The sequence below is a fragment of the Miniopterus natalensis genome, chromosome 7 (genome assembly GCF_054644295.1).
Source record: "Miniopterus natalensis isolate mMinNat1 chromosome 7, mMinNat1.hap1, whole genome shotgun sequence".
Classification (NCBI taxonomy): Eukaryota; Metazoa; Chordata; class Mammalia; order Chiroptera; family Miniopteridae; genus Miniopterus; species Miniopterus natalensis.
The window spans coordinates 47,913,431-47,931,324 of NC_142087.1; the positions used below are offsets into that span (position 1 = coordinate 47,913,431).

Here is a 17,894-nt window from a genome sequence, read left to right on the forward strand (position 1 = left end):
AACATGCTAAACACTGATAAATATTACCCACATTATAAAAGCTCATAGGGGTACTCAATAATTTTTAAGAGTGTAAAAGGGTCCTTACACCAAAAAGTTGTGAATTGCAGCCCCAGAAAGAAGAGACACAGACTGAACTTATCTCAAGGCTGACTTTCAAAGAAAAATCTGGGCAGCTGGTGCCCAGCCCTGTCCCCTACTCCTCCCACCTGGGAGTCGAGTCACAGGCCCTTGGAAAACAAGCGTGGTGATCTCATTCTCCATGCTGGGAGTTCGCAGATCCCCTGTAGCATTTGAGAGGGTGGTCCATCACTGTCTGCAACGGAGTGAGCATGTCCGTGGGATTCTGGGGTTCCGTATTAGCTGTAGACATGCCCACAGATAAAAGTCAGGCCCTCCAGCCCAGCCTTTATCCAAACCTTGAGCATATTTTCCTTTTCTAACTGTTGACTCTTCTGGCTTATATTTCACTCGGTTCAGAACTTGGCGCAGGAAGGAGAGGTGCTATTTACTGGATCCCTTCAGAGACGTTAGCATTTTGGTATACTCTCTAGGGACCATGAGAAATAAAAAAGGAGTCCATCGATGAGGAAGAAAATACTCAAGGAGGCACTGGCGCTTCGGGCAGGGGAGAAAGGGTGCTTTACTTAAGTCCTAAATGTTCTGTAACTTGGCGGTTTGCAGTCTTGAATGTTCAATGTCGCTGGTTTTTATAGTTGGCAGGTGGCTTTTAGCATCAAGAGGCTTTCATTCCTAAGCCACAGGGTATTTTGCTCTCTAGGTGTGACCGCAACTTATGGTGGCTATTCTCGAGGAAAGTGGCTGTTTACAGAGGCAGGGCCTAGAGCAAAGACAATGGACCCCAGGAAAGGCTATAGGCCACGGATCTCAGGAAAGAGGCAGGATGCACAGTGACCTTAGCCAAAAGTTTGATGAGGACTGTTGCAGGTTGGCCTTGGCAAAGGTCTGAGGCAGCCAGCACTTCTGGAGGTGGGCCCCAGGCCCGAATAAGCAGAGACAGCTGAGGCGCAGGAAAAGAGGATGATTTTAACACTTACTGCCTGGAGACCGGTGAGCAGAATACAGTGGTCCCTCGGTTTTCTAATGTGATCCGCTCCGGAAGGCCGCTGGAGTTCCGAAACGCTGGGAAACCGAGGAATCCACAGCCCACAGCTGGGCCTCAGGACCCTGCCCTCGGTGGAAGCCGCGGGGCATGCTGGACTTCCGAGGCGGTTCGGAAACCAAAGCATTTCCTTCCGGTTACGGCATTCGTAACCCGAAATGTTCACCAACCAAGACGTTCGAAAACCGAGGCACCACTGTATTTGCTATTTTTAAATGACAGTGAGTTCAAGACCCCTATCAAGGTTCTCACTTTAAACCATTAATGACAAGCCTATGAAAGCAGCACCGGACTGGCTGCCTCAAATTCTGCTCTGTATTCAGAGAAGAGAAGGGGGCACATGTTGAATTCTCAGAGCTTGACCACAGGCTCAAGGGTGGGCCTCCACCAAGTGGTCTGGACTAGTCTTAACAAATGAAGGACAAACCTTCCCTTGCTGATGGCCTTTTTTAGCCAAAGCGTCCCCAGAGCAAGTGGCATGGAAAGGGCCAATGTGGCGAGAGACTGAAAATACCTGCTCCCATGACAGTGTCCCCCAGTCACCCACCCACCAGAGCCCACATGTTGACACCACCAGGCTGTCAGTCTCAAGGGACTCACAGGGAACGGTAAAGTAGGAGCTTTGGATGTGCTGGGTACAAACCGAAACTCAACAGGGAGAGGCTGTCAATGGGAGGTTAAACTTAGCCCTCTGCACGTACCTGGGGAAGAGGGGGCCACCTTAGCATTCTGGGTTTTCTCTCAGAAAGCTGGCATTTGAGATATTGCCACTTAGGTGCAAGGTTCAGAAATGTCCGATGGTGGCAATCCCTATCTATTTTGACGTGCTTGTCTTTCTCATCCAGCATATTCAATATCTTTAAGTTCTCATTTTCCCTTTGAACATTGTGTTTAGTTCAAAGGTCATGGATTAGCACAAGAGGCTTAGCCTGATTAGCTTTCGGGAAGGGTTAAACCAGGGAAGGCTTTTCTGCCCACTGTGAGTCCCTCCCTCAGATATTACTGGTTCTCTACTTCGGTCTTTGGGACATTACAGGCTCTGGGGTCATACTTTTGCCTGGGATAACTCTTCCCAGATTGGGATTGGTTTGTGTTCTAACGCTGTAGGTTGTGTGGCTACTGCTGTGTTCATCTTGCATGCCCCATAAGGTTTGAGCACTCTGTACAAAGTAAAGCTGTAGATCTTCTAAGACTTCATGAGGTTGAGAGCGAGACTGTCCTGACAGAAGACCATCTCCCCGCCTGAGGGTGATCACCGTGCTTGTGGAGGAGCACACACTCTTGACGGTTAAACTCAATGTTTAATCTAAAATCTGGGGAAGGTCCAGTGGAAGCCTTATTTTCCCTCCTTCCAGGCAGAGGGTGCTACACTAGCAATACCACTCCTGACCTCTGTCGACCTCTCCCCGAAGTTAGGATGAAATACCTGGGCCTACAGAGTCTAGTCCCTCGATCACCTCTTTTCTGTTGGGGGCCAGCCTGCCCACGCAGTGCAAATATCATTATGCTGTAGGAGAACTGGCAGTGGCAGGACCTCCAGGTGGGAGGCCGGCCCTCATCCAGCACTGCTGGGTGGGGGGAATTAATTCCGAGGCCTGATACATTTAAGTAACATTCTCCAATCTTGTCTTTATTAGTAATAAAGATTGTATTTGAGATCTCTACCTGCTTACTCTTTGTCTTATTTGTTCAGAACTTAGATGGATAAGAAGCACTATTTATCAGGTCCCTTCAAAGACACCAAAATTACCTTACAAGGACTCAATATTATTGAGTACTTAAAGGCTGAAGCTACAAGATCAAAAAGAAGCCAGGCGAAATGAATTCTTATACTGCCAGAAGGGCCGAAAGGCCACTAGGATGGCTGGACACTAAAGGTCTGAGAGCAACAACCAAGATTCTTCAGTTGCTCGGGGAGTCGATGGGCTGGGAACAGAAAGTCACATGTATCTCTGGATTACTGGCTGACTACAGTTCTGGGCCAAGTTGAGATCAGGAAAAAATGCACAGAACCATCAACTACTCATCAGTCACTTCTCCTAAAATCACCACCCAGGAGCAGTGTGGCCAATGACAGAAACTGCTTCCTTCCATGGTAGCCTATCCTACTTTTGGCTCAATCTGTTAAATTTTCCCACTCATGAAGCCAAAGTTTGCTCCCTGAAACTGAGGTCCTTTAAATCCTCATTCTAAAGTCCAAGTCCTCCTCCAGACTGCAATCCTTCAAAATCTTGCATAGACAGACTTATCTTGTTACCACTGCTTCCCACGCAGTTCGCCACCTCCTGGTGGTGTGCCTTTGGGTGATTGGTTTACACCAAATGATAATAAAACACCTCTCTCAGGGGCTGATGTGAGGATTACGTGAGACAATGCATGTAAAGTGCTTGGCCTCACAAGTAGTAAGCACTGGGCAAACATCAGATTTAATCAAACGAGTCATTTTCCAAAAGTCTCACAGCCCTTGGAAACACACCATAAAAGACATGACTGAAAAATGTTACAAAAAGGGACTGAGAACCAGCAGCCAGGCCAAGACACAGAGAAGTTACAAACGTCATCAGATAGGCTAGGGTTCATACAGAGAGCACAAGGAAGAAGAAAGGGCCAAAACACACCCAAAAACAATCTCCACCTCATCAGTAACCAGGAGAATGCAAATTGAAACTAAACAGAGAGATAGCAAAGTGCAATCCACCAGACTGTTAAAAATGTTAAAGTTTGACTATAACATGTATACTAAAATTATGCAAAAACAAAAATATGTACAGTTTGGAAAATCTGCTCGCATTATTACCTAGTAAAAATGACCATGCACATAGCTTGCAACCCAGCAATTCTACAGTTCTACTCCTTGGTGTGTAATTCGGAACAGACCAGCATTCCATCACCTAGGAGCATGCTACACGTACAAATTCTTGGGATCCACCACAGATTTACTGAATCAGAAGCTCGGGGGTGGGGGTGGGGCCAGGAATCTGTGTTTAGCAAGGCTTCAGGTCAGTCTTATGCAAGTTAAAGTTTGGGAAATGCAGTCCTAAAGTATTCCTGGCACTTATGCCCAGGTGGCATATACAGAAATGTTCACAGAAGCAAAATTCTGACCACACACACAAGCCCATCAACAACAAATTCAGTAAGTTGTACCATAGTCAGAGCATGCGATGCCCTAGAGCAGTGAAAAGGAACACATTATAGCTGTACAATTCAACTGAATCTTACAGAAATAACAGTGACCAGAAACAAATTAAAAAATACATTATATACACACATATGCATTGTACATTTATACAAATATGCATGATATACTGTATATACATATATATAAAAGGAATATATATCTAGATGGTAAAACTATTAAAAAACAGAATAATTATTAGAAAAACAAAAATAGTGATCACCTCTAGGAAAAGGAGGGGAATGGGAACAGTACTCTGGAGACTTCCAAGGCACTGGAACTATTCTATTTCTAAACCAGGCTGGTATTTATACTGACATATTTTGTATATTTTAATTATGGCTTAAACTGTAAAAACATATGCTTTATATACTCCTCTATATGTATAATATTTTACAATAGAGAAAGTTTTGTATATTTTCCACAATAAAGATAAATTTTTTTAAAAAAGAGTTTTTTTAAAGGCTGAACATTATACATATGCACGATAGAACTGGAGGGCAATCCTGCCTCTTTTTTTACCTGCATTTAAATAAATAAATAAATAAATAAATAAATAAATAAATAAATAAATAAATAAATAAATGTCACACCTAGGAAAACAAACTCTGACATCAGGCTGCTTTGGGCAACTTAGTTTAACCTATCTGTGCTTTGGTGTCCTCATATGTAAAATGAATATATATATATATATATATGTATATATATATATATGTATATTTTTGCAAATTAAATTAGTTAATCCATGCAAAGTACTTAAAACAATGCCTGGCACATATATTACTCAAAAAAGATGTGCTATGATTAGAATAGGATGAAACTAAGTTAAAAGCAACATTTACTGCATCTATCTGTCATTAAGTCATTAGTACCTACAATAACAATGAATCTAACTTCACTGTTTTTGCATATTCTGTGCTGGGAACAAGCAATATGATAGCATTGCCCTCAAGTCTCTCCTCTTTTGAGTCCTCATCATCATATTAAAAGTATTCAGAGCCCGGCCGCTGTGGCTCAGCGGTTGAGCACCGACCTATAATCTCGGAGATCAAGGTTCCATTCCTGGAGGGCACATGCCCAGGTTTCCAGCTCGATCCCCAACAGGGGCATGCAGGAGGCAGCCGATCAATGACTCTCTCATCACTGATGTTTTTCTCTCTCTCTGCTCCCCCCTCTAAAATCAATAAAATTATTTTTTTTTAAAGTATTCAGAAACAAGCTAACTTACTGTGGTCCCTGGACAGTATCAAAACACAACACGCACACACACATATACACACACACACACACACACGTGCGCACGCTTGCTTCCAGACCAGGACATTAAAATTAAATCATAGAAAAGACACAGACCTAAAAGACACCAGAATAGCTCCTGTTTGATCACCCGTAATTCCCAAATTAAATGTCAGACTTTAAGGGAAAATGTTAAAACATGTGCCCTTGAATTGTGGCTTCCAAATGTGGTCTAAGGAACATTGGTGGTAGTTCATATGCAGCTACCAGTCATCCGGCCATGACACTGAGCAAAGCCTTGCTCATATCAAGTGCTCAAACTTATTTAAATAACTAAATTATCCTTGATTGTATTTGTACAATCAATTTGTAAAACAATGATAATGACTACGCTCCAAAATCTTTAAAGATCTTAACTCTTGCTTATTTATATGAAAGCACTTTTCTATGTGATTCATATATGTGTGTTTGTGTGTGTGTATACATATACACATACATATTAACTCATTCACTCTTCATAACAACTTTATGATTGATACTATTTATTACCCCCACTTTACAAATGGGCACACTGAGGGACAGAAACGTCAAATATTTTGTCCAAATTCCACAACAACCATCAGACCAGGGCACAAATACAGGTCACCTACCTCCAAGTCCCCATTCCTAACTATTGTGTTATACTGCCTCTCTAAGCAGCTGAATCAGTAACACTGGAGAAAGAAAAAAATCTAAAAATCTACGGAAATGTTATACTTAATAAAAGAAGCATTTTAGTTCAGAAAAATAGAAATTTTATTTGAGAAATGATAGTCCCCCATGTATTATTGTGCATATGTGTTATGTATATAAAATCTGGGAGGGAGGGAGATAAAGCAGACCCACTACATCATACCATACCACATACAAAAATAAATTTCAGAAAGTAAAATATCTAAATGTGAAATATATAATGTGATAAATACAATGTGATATAGCATGAGGTTTGAGAAGATTGTGTTTGGAGGTAAATGGTTTCAGTTTACATCTTGGCTCACCTATCAAAGAACAGTATTCCAGAAACACATTTTACATATATATATACACACATGTATATATATACACACACATATATGTTTATCGTAATTATGAAGAACCAACGCTCAGGAAAATAAAGATTCAGAATCTTGACAATATCCATTATTTATGCAAAATACTAAAAAAGTAACCCCATTGTTTTCCAAAATGTTTTTATTTTAGGCCATAAAATGCTGTAAGTGATCTGCAGGTAATCCATTTTTAACCACATTTAAATATACCACTATCCCCCTTTTAAACATAGCTCCATTGAGACTACCTCAAATAAAGGTAAGACCATAACCCAAATCATGGACTAGCTCAGGTTTATTTACAAGGTACTTAATTACCTTGTAATTAAGGTAATTTGTAAATTAAATCAATGGTTATGATATTCTCCCCAAATGTTCTTAATAATCTGTCAAACAGAAAAGACAGAACTGTAAATAAAATTTCATGCTGAAAACCCAAACACTATATATAAATTACTTTTACGATAGAAAAACTACATGTAAGGATGAAACACAAGTAAATACAAATTATATATCAATAAGCTAAGGCCACACAATGTGTACAACCTTTTTAAATAATGTAAAACAAAGTCCACATGTGTAAGAACATAAATAAATTAGAGCTGCCTTGCAGCAAACAAATCCTTGGTGGGCCATTACTTCTGGAATTTGATTCCTTAGTCTTTGTCATTATGCAAAGAATCCTCCACCTAGAATCTAGATCTACTCAGCAACCATTATAAATGGAGAGAAAAGGCCTCTAGAAAGAAAGATCTTGGGACAAGTATGCGTGGCAACCTCTCAGGTCTTTAAAAAATCTACACAAACACAAAAGAAGGTCAAATGTACTCAAAGATGCACTGAACAGCCAGGCAAACTGGCAGTTTATGGAATTATAACCCCTCAATTTAACCTTTTTTAAATTAAAAATAAATCTGGGTAAGGCTTCATTAAGAAGTGGGTCACTATTAAGCTCAGAGAAGATATTAAGAAGCATCACTTAGATTAAAATCTATTAAAAATCAAACCTTCTACTTGAAGACCTCAAGTCAAAAAGACATTTAGTTCTTTGCCTCCAACCTCCTTCTCATAAAGAGAGGCTATAATTTATTGAATTCCAAATATGTTTGGCTTTTGACTGGAGCAGTATTCCCAAATTACCAGAACTACCTGAGTAGGAAAACCCATAAAAGGTATTTCGTGGCTCTACATCATAAACATACAAGTGACCTTCGGCTACAATGAAACAATCGGTCTATTCTTTTTTTGTTCTTTTTAAAAAAAAAAATTGTCAGCTTCCTTAACTTCCCAGATATTTCTATAGTGTCAATGAGTCTCTCCTAATTTTGTGACTAATAAAAAATATGACACCATTGTATGAACGATTTTACAAATTGAGTGGAAGTTGCCAGACACAAAAGGGAATAGAGTGTAGTGTATGACTTCATGAAGTATATACCAAAAATAAGCAAGGGATCTATGCTATTAGAAATCAAGTAAATAATTACCATTGGGGAATGATTAAAATTGGAAAAGGGTAACTCCTGAGTGCTAGTAATGCTGTGACTGATTGGCTGCTAATTCAATAGTATGTTCAATTTGGGAGCATTCAGCAGGCTATCCACTCTATGTGCACTTTCCTGCATGCAACTGAAACTTCTATAAACTGTGTGTGAGTGACATGTGTATAAAATTTAAATTTTGAATTCCCTAAACTATAACACAGGAAGCAGGACATTAGAACCCAATTTTGGAGATGTTGGCACCAGATAGGTTCTGTTGGGGGTGGGTGCCAAAGGAGCTACAAAAGGCTAATATTTTGGCTGCACAAAGCACATTTTTCATTATTTACTGTACCAGAAAGCCATAAAGAATGAACTTCAAACTCTGAATCATTGTGTTAACCAATTAAAACAAAAGAAAAAAAATTAAAGTGGTTACAGTCTCCAGTTTCTTAAAGATTTATGTTAAGCAAGAAGGAGTGGATTAGACCTCTTTTAAACTTAATAAAATTAATGTTTTTAGTCATTTATTTCAGAGTTCACTGAATAGCTCCCCAATCAACTACAGACATATTGTTGGAGATTATAGCCTGGCCAAGTGTTTCCACCCACCAACAACTGGTCAAGTTACAAACAAAATAGTTCTAGGTTTTCTCAACAGCAAACAAATAAATCAGAATCTGTACTGAGTCACTCCACAAAACATTCACAGGAACCTGTATGTAGTAGGTCCTTTTGAGGTATGGACATAAATTTTAAAAGATGCCAAATATAATTTCTTTTGTGGGAGAAAAGGGGTTCAAACTATTAATGGAAAAGGTGCCATTAAACATTAAAACATTTCAAAACATAGTGATAGAATCTTTTGAATTTCTTTTCATACAAAAGAACATGGAAAAAACTGGTTTTTGAAAAACATGCACAGCCTTGAGAGTTTCTATAGGTTCTTGGGAAGTACCTTAAGTTCCAGGATTCACACAAAAAAAGTACTCTTTGAGTACTTATCAGTCTATTATTTGATGATCAAGATAATTTAAAGAACATTATAAAATTGACTATGAGTCATTTCCCTAAAATTTTCTTCTTCTTTCTCTAAGAGAACATATTTAAAAAATAAGTGAAAATCCTAAGCAACCATTAAATTTTGGCTTCAGATTCCAAAATAAATAAAAATGTTTAAATACTCAGAAACCTAAGCATATACGTTCTTTTTTACAGGCAAAAGGAAAGAAACCATTATTTGTACAGTTGATCCTGGAAAATATATGGAGTTTGTATGATGCTGTCTTTTAAATGCCGTCTTTTAAAGGTTAAGGTCAAGATTAAGTAGAGAATGTAACTCAAAAGTTAACTACTTTAAAAAATTTTATCAGTTCAGTAGAGAGTAATTTCAGTTATGCGATGTTCATTCCCTGAGTATATTAATAGGGTCCAAGCCTGGGAGAGGAAGCAAACCATATGCTGTGCTGTAAGGTTCACCTCTACCATGATAAACAGGCTTTTCCTACGGACTCTCCTAATATTCAAAAGGTCTGAACTCCAGTTTCATCACTTCTAAAATGGATATAAAACCAGCTATTTCCCAGAGTTACAGAAATAATTGACTGAGATACAATATTAGTTTCCCTCCCTGAAATTAAAAATATTTCATCTTAAGGTTTAATACTACCAGACATTGTTTTTGTTTTAAAAAAAAAAAAAAAAAAAAGATTCGAAGATGTAGCAGCAAATATCTAAAGTTTCCATGGTTTGCCCTGGCATATGTGCACTTTGGAGTTACGAACTAATGACAATTACTAATAATAAAATCAATTGTGAAATGTCTTAGAACTGCATATGTGTCAAAAAAAAAAAAAAACAACCCTCAAAATTTATTTTAATAATGAAGAAAATAAGTGATTTCACATTTCTAGTTCCAATAATTTGTGGAATACTAAAGATTCTAAATCATGCCCCTTTAGTTAACTACTTTTATTACTACTTCCTTAATTCACTAAAACATTAAATAGTATATCAGAACTGAGGACGGGGAATCTCAGTTTAAATGTTTTAAATTATGATAGTGAAACAACTTAAAAAAAATTAACACAGAAACCAGTATTAAAACTACAGTATATAGTTGTATACAAGTACACTATGATCAAGTAAATTTTTTAAATTAACATTAAAAACAAATGTTAAAATTACAATATACAGAACTACATAAGTAAACTAATACTCCAGTATTTATTTATTTTTGTTATAGGTAGGTATACTGTGTAAAAGAAAACCTAAGGACTGATCATGGACCAAGCACCTCTCCAAGTTACTCTATTACGAATGCTGTATTGTATTTATAATAGCACCTCTACTTAAGTAGCTCAAGCTGTTTTACAAGCATTATGCTACTAATCCCCCCAATGCTTCCTGGGAAAAAAAACAACTTAAAAAGTTAGATAGCTTTTCATCTAGGCAGCAGTAGACCAGAACATACTATACTAATGTTCTTCTGTATCTCAAGTTCTAGATACTAAGACTTTAGACTACACTCTCACTATCAGGACAGATAAAAATTTAAATATTCAATCAGCCCAAGAGAATGTAAGAAGTATCACAATGGTTTAACCAACTAGTATAATCTCTCAGGAACAGATAACTCAGCACAGTGTGGTCATTCCATGATACAACATGGAAACTTATCTATTATTTAACTATCCATTAATTTAACCAATCTTCCTTTGGACCTACTTATAGCTCAGCTTGCTATAGGCTGTTCTCAACCCAACCTGAAAATGTTCTAGGGTTAGTTTAGGTCATCTCCATCTCATTTCTGCTCTGCTTCATTTTCTGTTTGTCAGTTCAGTTATAGCTGCTATCTGTGGTCTTTGTGCAGTTTCTCTTCATTCAAAGCCCTGAAATCCCACTGGTTATTTTGACTGTTGTTCCTTGTAGCTTCTCTAGGTCCATGACTATGCCAAAAACATTGGGTGGTTTAACAATCATTTTCTTGACCTGGAACTAGAACTAAAATGTTTTATTCCACACAGGAAGAGTCCTAAAATCTAACTGCATGTTACCATAATTTATTAAATCAGTTCTTAGTGATGGGTTTTGAGAGATCAACTAATCCAATTTTTTGTAATTATTTATAAATGCTTCAGTGCATATCCTTATATATCTGTACACAATAGGTGTACATCATGAATATAGACAAATCTGTAGAAAAATAGCTAGCAGAGGACTTGCTAGGTCAAAGGGCTATATTGTTAATTCTGACCCATATCACTGAATTCAGTGATCCTCCTGAAAGCTATCAACTCAAAGAAACATTAAAATACAAAAATAACAAAATGAAGAATTTTTATTCTTAATATTACATTTCCCTTCCTTTAATCCTAACTGTCCCCTCTCAACAAAAAGTTTGTCTTTAGTGGTAAAAGCAGTACAACCAATGAAAAAAAGTACGTTGAAAAGACAAGCATATAAAAAATACAGAGGATTTCTAACCTATCGTATATGATAAACTATTGTTAATAACCCTAAAATCACATTCTACCTCTGTGAGTACATGAAAATCTTTGCACTTCATGTTAAAAATTAAAATCATTCCAAAGTCTTTGAAAAGGAAGCATTTGGGGGATGTTTTTAAGCAGCTGCAAGAGTCACAGAACTGAAAAGTCTCTTAGAGATCAACTAATCCAACCAGGTCCAAGATTTTACTACTAAGGAAAAAGATGGCATGAGAGTTTAGAGTAAACCACATCTGGACTAGATTAGAACCCCAGGCTTCCTGCCCGTGACACTAGCTCTTGCCCTCGACACTACTAGCTCTTGCCCTTGACCCTATGTAAGGGCAGATTATTTGCACAGAACAAAGTTATTATACTCTTGGTGCCCAAACCACTTTGGATGACACACACAAATTAATTATCAATTAACTATCAACTGACACTTCATGACAAACTGAGATAAATGTTGGAAGAGACACATGTGTAGATAGCAGTCCTCAAGGTGTATGTTGTATGCATGTATGTGCAACTCAAGAAAATGGGCTGCGTGCAGTAAGTACCGCTGGAAGCTCAGGCAAGAAAGTGCACTGAGTATTGAAAACAGTAACAAGAAATAAAAACTGAGTAGTACTTACATGTAACCTAAATTTTCTTTTAAAAATCGTATTACAACATAAATTGTAATCTTTATATCCAAATCTTTCCAAATTCCCACTTAGCTCCTAAATTCACCTTCTTCCACCTACTTTAAACCCATCACTTTATATATGCAGAAGATATAGCTCTTAATAAAACATTTATCTGCCAGACATGAATAGGGTTGTTTAATTAAAATTTATCTACAGTTAAACACACAAAGACTAGTATCTACTCATATTAACTGACATAATTTGCTGAAAAATTAAGACAAAAATAAGTTTTAGTAGGAAAAACCAGAAATATGAGGCATAATGATTTGTTGGTACAAATTATGTTTCAATTACAATTCTTAACTCAACATGAAAATACTTAGGTTCTGGAAGGTATACTAATGGCAGATATGAAATACTCGAATTACAAATCCAAACCTATTACATTTTTTAAATGGTTGATAAAATTCAAAAGTCTGTGCAGTGCTTAAACTTGGCTACTTTTTGTATTTGAGCCAACAGAACAAATTTGAAAAATGTTAACTTGGACAAAAGGAGAGTTTACACACAGACACTACATTTCTTAAATAACAACTCTCTGATTTTTTTTTTTTAAATCACTCTTCTACCTTAATACTATCCCTTGGAAAACAGGATGTGGATACGAGTTACTTAGAATTTTTTTAAAGGCATTTTAAAGCAAGATTAACTGTTGCTTTAATCTTGACATCTCTCTATTAATAACCCTAAAGCTTAATGAGGCACAACAGATTTAAGAATTGAAGATTTTTAATGAAAAAGGATATTAAGGACAGTTTGGTGCAATACACTGTCACCAAAGTAATCTGTTCTAAGAAGACTTTAGTCTCTACATGCAAAAAAGTATGAACTATCTAAAAAGAATTTTTTCTTAAAGTCTCAGTCCAAACATTTCTAAGAAGTTCAAAGCAGACTTTAATAAAGGAATGGAAGCCAAAAAGTATACTCTGTAAATAAAATCTGAATTTGCAATTGAGGCCTAAACAATTATATATATAACTATATGCCATGTTTCTAAAATACGCTTATAAAAATATTTTAAGATACACAAGTTATTATTTTTCAAATCATACCTAGTGTGTTTGCAATGCACCGTCTATTAGCAATGCCCACATGCCACAAGATAAGAAAAGGGCAAAGATATGCATGACTATGTCCAATAAGTAGAATAAACTGTGAACGCCAACTATGTTAATTCTCCTTACTTTCACAAGAACTTGTAACAAAGACACGTGAAAATCAAATAAACATGAAGACATACATATTTTATACTTAAAAAGATTACTGCATTCTACATTTTCCACATCCTAAAAAAAAAGGCTTCTTTTTATACACATTTCATGTGTTGAATATTGATCACTTCAAAGTCTGTACCTAAGTAGATGAAAATCACACACGGTTAATGCATCTCTTTTCATATGCCCTCATCCAGGCTTGAATGCCAGACCTACGTGATAGATTATGAATCCAGAATATCTATGAGCATTAAGGTGATGCCCTTGATGCATCGTAACACATACAAGTTATTTAAATTAGAACAACATATACAACTAAAATGTGAACTAGAAAAACAAAACAGATTTCTAATCTATTAATTACTTGGTAGGTAGTAAAGGTAAAATTGATTTTTTTCCCCGATGATAAATCTACTCATGAATTTGAAAGTCACTTTGGAAGGAAAGCTTGTCATACCTTTATGATATCCTTTGGCAAGTAAAGTTTAATGTTCACGTTCTATTTTTTTTTAAATGTAAAGGACATTACTAGTACCTTAAGTTACAATAAGAAAGAACAGAGAAAATTTTAATATGTAAATCTGGGAAATAGAATAACAAAATTAATAAAGACTCTCTCAAAGTAAAACAGTGTTCAAAGTACAAGGTACACTTCAGTTAACCATTAAAGACATAAAGTTCTTTTGAATATTCAATTATTCTTATTTAGCTGCTCTGAAAAAATAAGGTTGTTCTGTATCTACACTAATGACCTACTCATTCACTTTTCTAAAACTCTTGGCTCCTTAGTCTGGCCTGGGAAAAAAAACTAGACTTTTAATAGCAGATGACTGCAGAGGGGCCATTTTCACCTTGCAGATAGATCTTTGTTATTCTGGTGTATAAAGCAGACCATTAGCACAAAGTCATTTCTAATCTCAGTTGTACAATCCACATGGTGCACATAACCCTAAAACTCATGTTGCATAAACTGTTCTGCTTCCACTCCTAATGACCTTGCAAATCATTCAATGTTATTGCTTGAATTGCACCCATGAATTATAGGACCGCCAAACAACTTGATGACAAAGTTATAATTTCCCCTTTCCTGCAGGTTTATAAAGGTCAATATAGCATCGCCTAGAAGAAACTGAAAAGATCTTACAATGGAAAAGATAAGCATAATATTTGGCATTTATAAGTGGCATTTAAAAAAAAAACAACTCATGGAAAAAGGTAAATGACCTCCAAAATTCACACCTGACTTCAAGGTAAATGACTAAAAGAGGAAATGAAATTGCTCCAGTGGTAACAGGCTAAGTCTCATGGTATTAAGGACCATCAAATGCCTCCTCCAGTCCTAACTTCACTGTACTGTATTCAATTAAAACTTACTTTCAGATCAAAAAGTTAGTGAACATATACCATCTACTGCTGGACTCACACTCTGAGGATATATTATGTTCAAAAATAATACTTCTAGAAATAAGAATTTATTTTTAATCTATGACATCTCCTCTGTTTAAAGAGAGAGCAAATATCTGATGTGCCCAGGATTCATGAGTTTATCTTGCCTTCCCCTTAACTTCAAACACTTGAAGTAGCACTTTTCCCCTCTTTCCCCTTCAACCTAACCTCTTTAATAAACCCCCATTTTAAAAGAGAAAAAAAACAACAACAATAAATGAAGTGACAGGAGGTGAAAGAATGAAGAGTGTATGCTCCAAGAATAAAGGGTGGTTTTATAACAGGAGGTACTTTTGTTAGCAAGTGATTGGCAGGTCTCCTCCCCCAAGTTAAAAGAAATTCCATCCACTCCCCAAAACGGCAGAGGCCAAAAATGTCTAGTCTAACAGTTCTGAAACCCCAGAGTCCAGAGAGAGGCTGGGGGGGCGGACTGGCCAGTGGGGGAAGGGGAAAAGGAAAGACCAGCAGGACACCAAGGAACAAAAGCAGAAACCCGAGGAGAAAAGAAAGACCGGACCCAGGCGGCCAGAGACAGTGGGAGGAAAAGAGCCGGAAAGTGGGAGAGAAAGACTGGAGGGAAGGGAACGCCGGGGCCCTGCAGGGCCCGGAGCGCCGCGGCACGCGCACCATGGACAGGGCTCCTCTCCGCGGCCCACACCCCTCGAGGGGCGGAGGCAGAAAGCGCGAGAGACCACGGGTGTCGGCCCCGTCCTGCCGCTGGTGCCCGCAACCCCCTTTCCCCAGGCCGGAGCGTGCCAGGCCTTGACGCGTAAAAACCAAGGGGGGGAAGGTGATCCACACCATCTGTCCCTGCGCTGGCCGCCCCCGGCGCAGCAACACTTCCGAGCCGCGCCTGCCTGCACTTTTTGGAGCAGCCACCGGCTGGCCACCCCCAACAGCCGGACGGTGCTCCAGGGGCCCTCCGGCGGATTTCCCCGGAGACACTAGCCCGCAGTGAGGCCGACACGCCCCTCCCCTACAGCCGATCCGGGACCCCACCGCATGCGGGGACAGACTCAGGACCCCCGCCCGGTCCCCACCAAACACGGGGGTCGCGGCGGAGGCGCGCGGTGTCTCCGCCCGGGACCTGCCCGGCTAGCCGGGAGCGGCCTCGGGACATCCTCCGGGAGGACGCCGCGGTAAAGTTGGGCGATCGGCCGGGCTGGGAATCCAGAGCAGGTGCTTCCTGCCGCGGAGAACCCCCCTAGTACCGATTCCAAGAAAGGCTAGCTGGCACTTTTCCGAAAGCGTGAAAAGTGCGAGGCTCCTGGCGAAAGCGCCCCCAGGGCGCACGCAGGGATGAGGCAGCGTGACCGACCGAGGGATAATAGCCGAGTAACGGAACTTCTCCCCTCTAGGCGGGATAAGGGGTGTGCGGGCCAGGGGCTAGGTTCGGAGGCGCTGACCCGCGTAGACTCCCACAGGCAAAAGGGCGAGGCTTTTTTTTCCCCCCCGGGTGGGACCGACACAGCAAACTGTGAGGGAAAGAGAACAAGAATAGGAGGCAACTCTGGGCTGGGGTAAAGACAATAGGACAGTGGAGCCCTCGGGCACTCGAAGGCGCGGGTGCCAGGGTGCGGTGGGGTGGAGGCAAGTCCGGTAACTAAGACACCAGAGTGAGCATTGCTACTGCAAACTCGAGACCCATCCCTGCAGAAATAAACAAACAAAAAAACGGGACAAAGTGGAATTAGAGGGGCAAGAAAACTGCAAAAACGGAGTGTTATCTTACCTCGCCCTTGTGCTGCCTAGGGACAGACCCCCACGAGCTCGCCCAACCCCGAAGGAGAACCAGAGGGGGGCCCGCGATCGCCTCTTCGGGACCCGCCAGGAGAGGCGCGAGAGACCAGCTGGCCCCAGCAGCCCTGACCCTGCACCCCGCCTGAGCCTCCGGTCTGCGCAGCTCCCCGCCGCGCGGTGCTGCACCTCCCTTCCCGGGTGCGCAGCCCGGCCCCGCAGCGGCGCGGGGAACAAAGGGACCCGGTGCCGCCCGCCCCACCCCACCGGCGGCCCGCCCGCAGGACCGTCGCGTACCTGAAGCAGGGCCACCAGCAGCGGCAGCAGGGTCCGCGGCGCTCCCACTATCCGGCACATGGAGGCGGAGAGGGGCAGAGCAAGGAGCCGGAGGCGGCGGCGGCAGCGGCAGCACCAACAGCGGCGCGGAGAGACGGCTCCAGGCAGTTTCCACCCCCTTCCCTTCTCCTCCCCACCCCACCCCCTTCTCCGCTGCTCTCCTCTCCCCGCCAATGGAGAGCGAGCAGATGACAAATAGCGGGCCGCGGAGTCCGCGGGACTCGCACCAGGAGTAATAAAACAGACCAAGAGATCAAGGGGCTGGGGAGGCGGCGGAGGAGGCGGGAGCGCGAGCGAGGGCGTGTGTGTGTGTGAGTGCGTGTGTGTGTGAGTAGGCGGCTGCGGTGGCAGCGCAGACGGTTCTGCTGTGGCCCAAGGCGCAGTGGAAGCCGGGAGGGATGCAGGCAGCAGCGGCGGGCACCTCGGCCGTTGTAGGATGCGGAGGTGGAAGTGGAGCAGAAGCTCCGCAACGCGAGGTTTCAGGCTCGAGTGTTTTTTCCCCCCCTCCGGGTTCCCTCTCCAGGGCCGCTCGCTACGACAAAGACGCCGGGGAGAGCGCCGCAGGGAGGGCGATCCGCGTCTCGCGCGCTGCGCCCACAAAGGGCAGCAGTCCCGCCGCCCCGCGCCTCCGCTGCGTGGGGGCAAGAGCCGCTTCCCGGCTCCCCTTTCCGGCCCCCGGCGAGTTGGAGACTGTTCGTTCCCCGCGCGGAGGTGAAGCCGGGGGCTGGTGTTGCCACTGCCGCCCGGCTCAATCCCGCGAAGCTGCGCCGCGGCCGAACCTGCCGCCTGCACCCGCCGGCCAGTCCTCGCCCCGCGCCGCTCACCGCGCGCCGCCCCACCCCGTGCCGCCGCCGCCCGCGCACTCCGCTCGGCCTCCG

General features: G+C 41.3%; 1 protein-coding gene across 1 annotated transcript in view; it reads right to left on the reverse strand.

Moving 5' to 3' along the window:
- Positions 1 to 17,083, reverse strand: part of CDH2 (cadherin 2) — a 207,880-nt gene extending 190,797 nt beyond the window's left edge. Inside the window, exon 1 of the mRNA XM_087819025.1 lies at positions 16,978 to 17,083. Coding sequence (XP_087675151.1) covers positions 16,978 to 17,037 — 60 coding nt within the window. The 5' untranslated portion in view covers positions 17,038 to 17,083. The remainder of the gene's footprint in view (positions 1 to 16,977) is intronic.
- Positions 17,084 to 17,894: the final 811 nt, after the last annotated feature.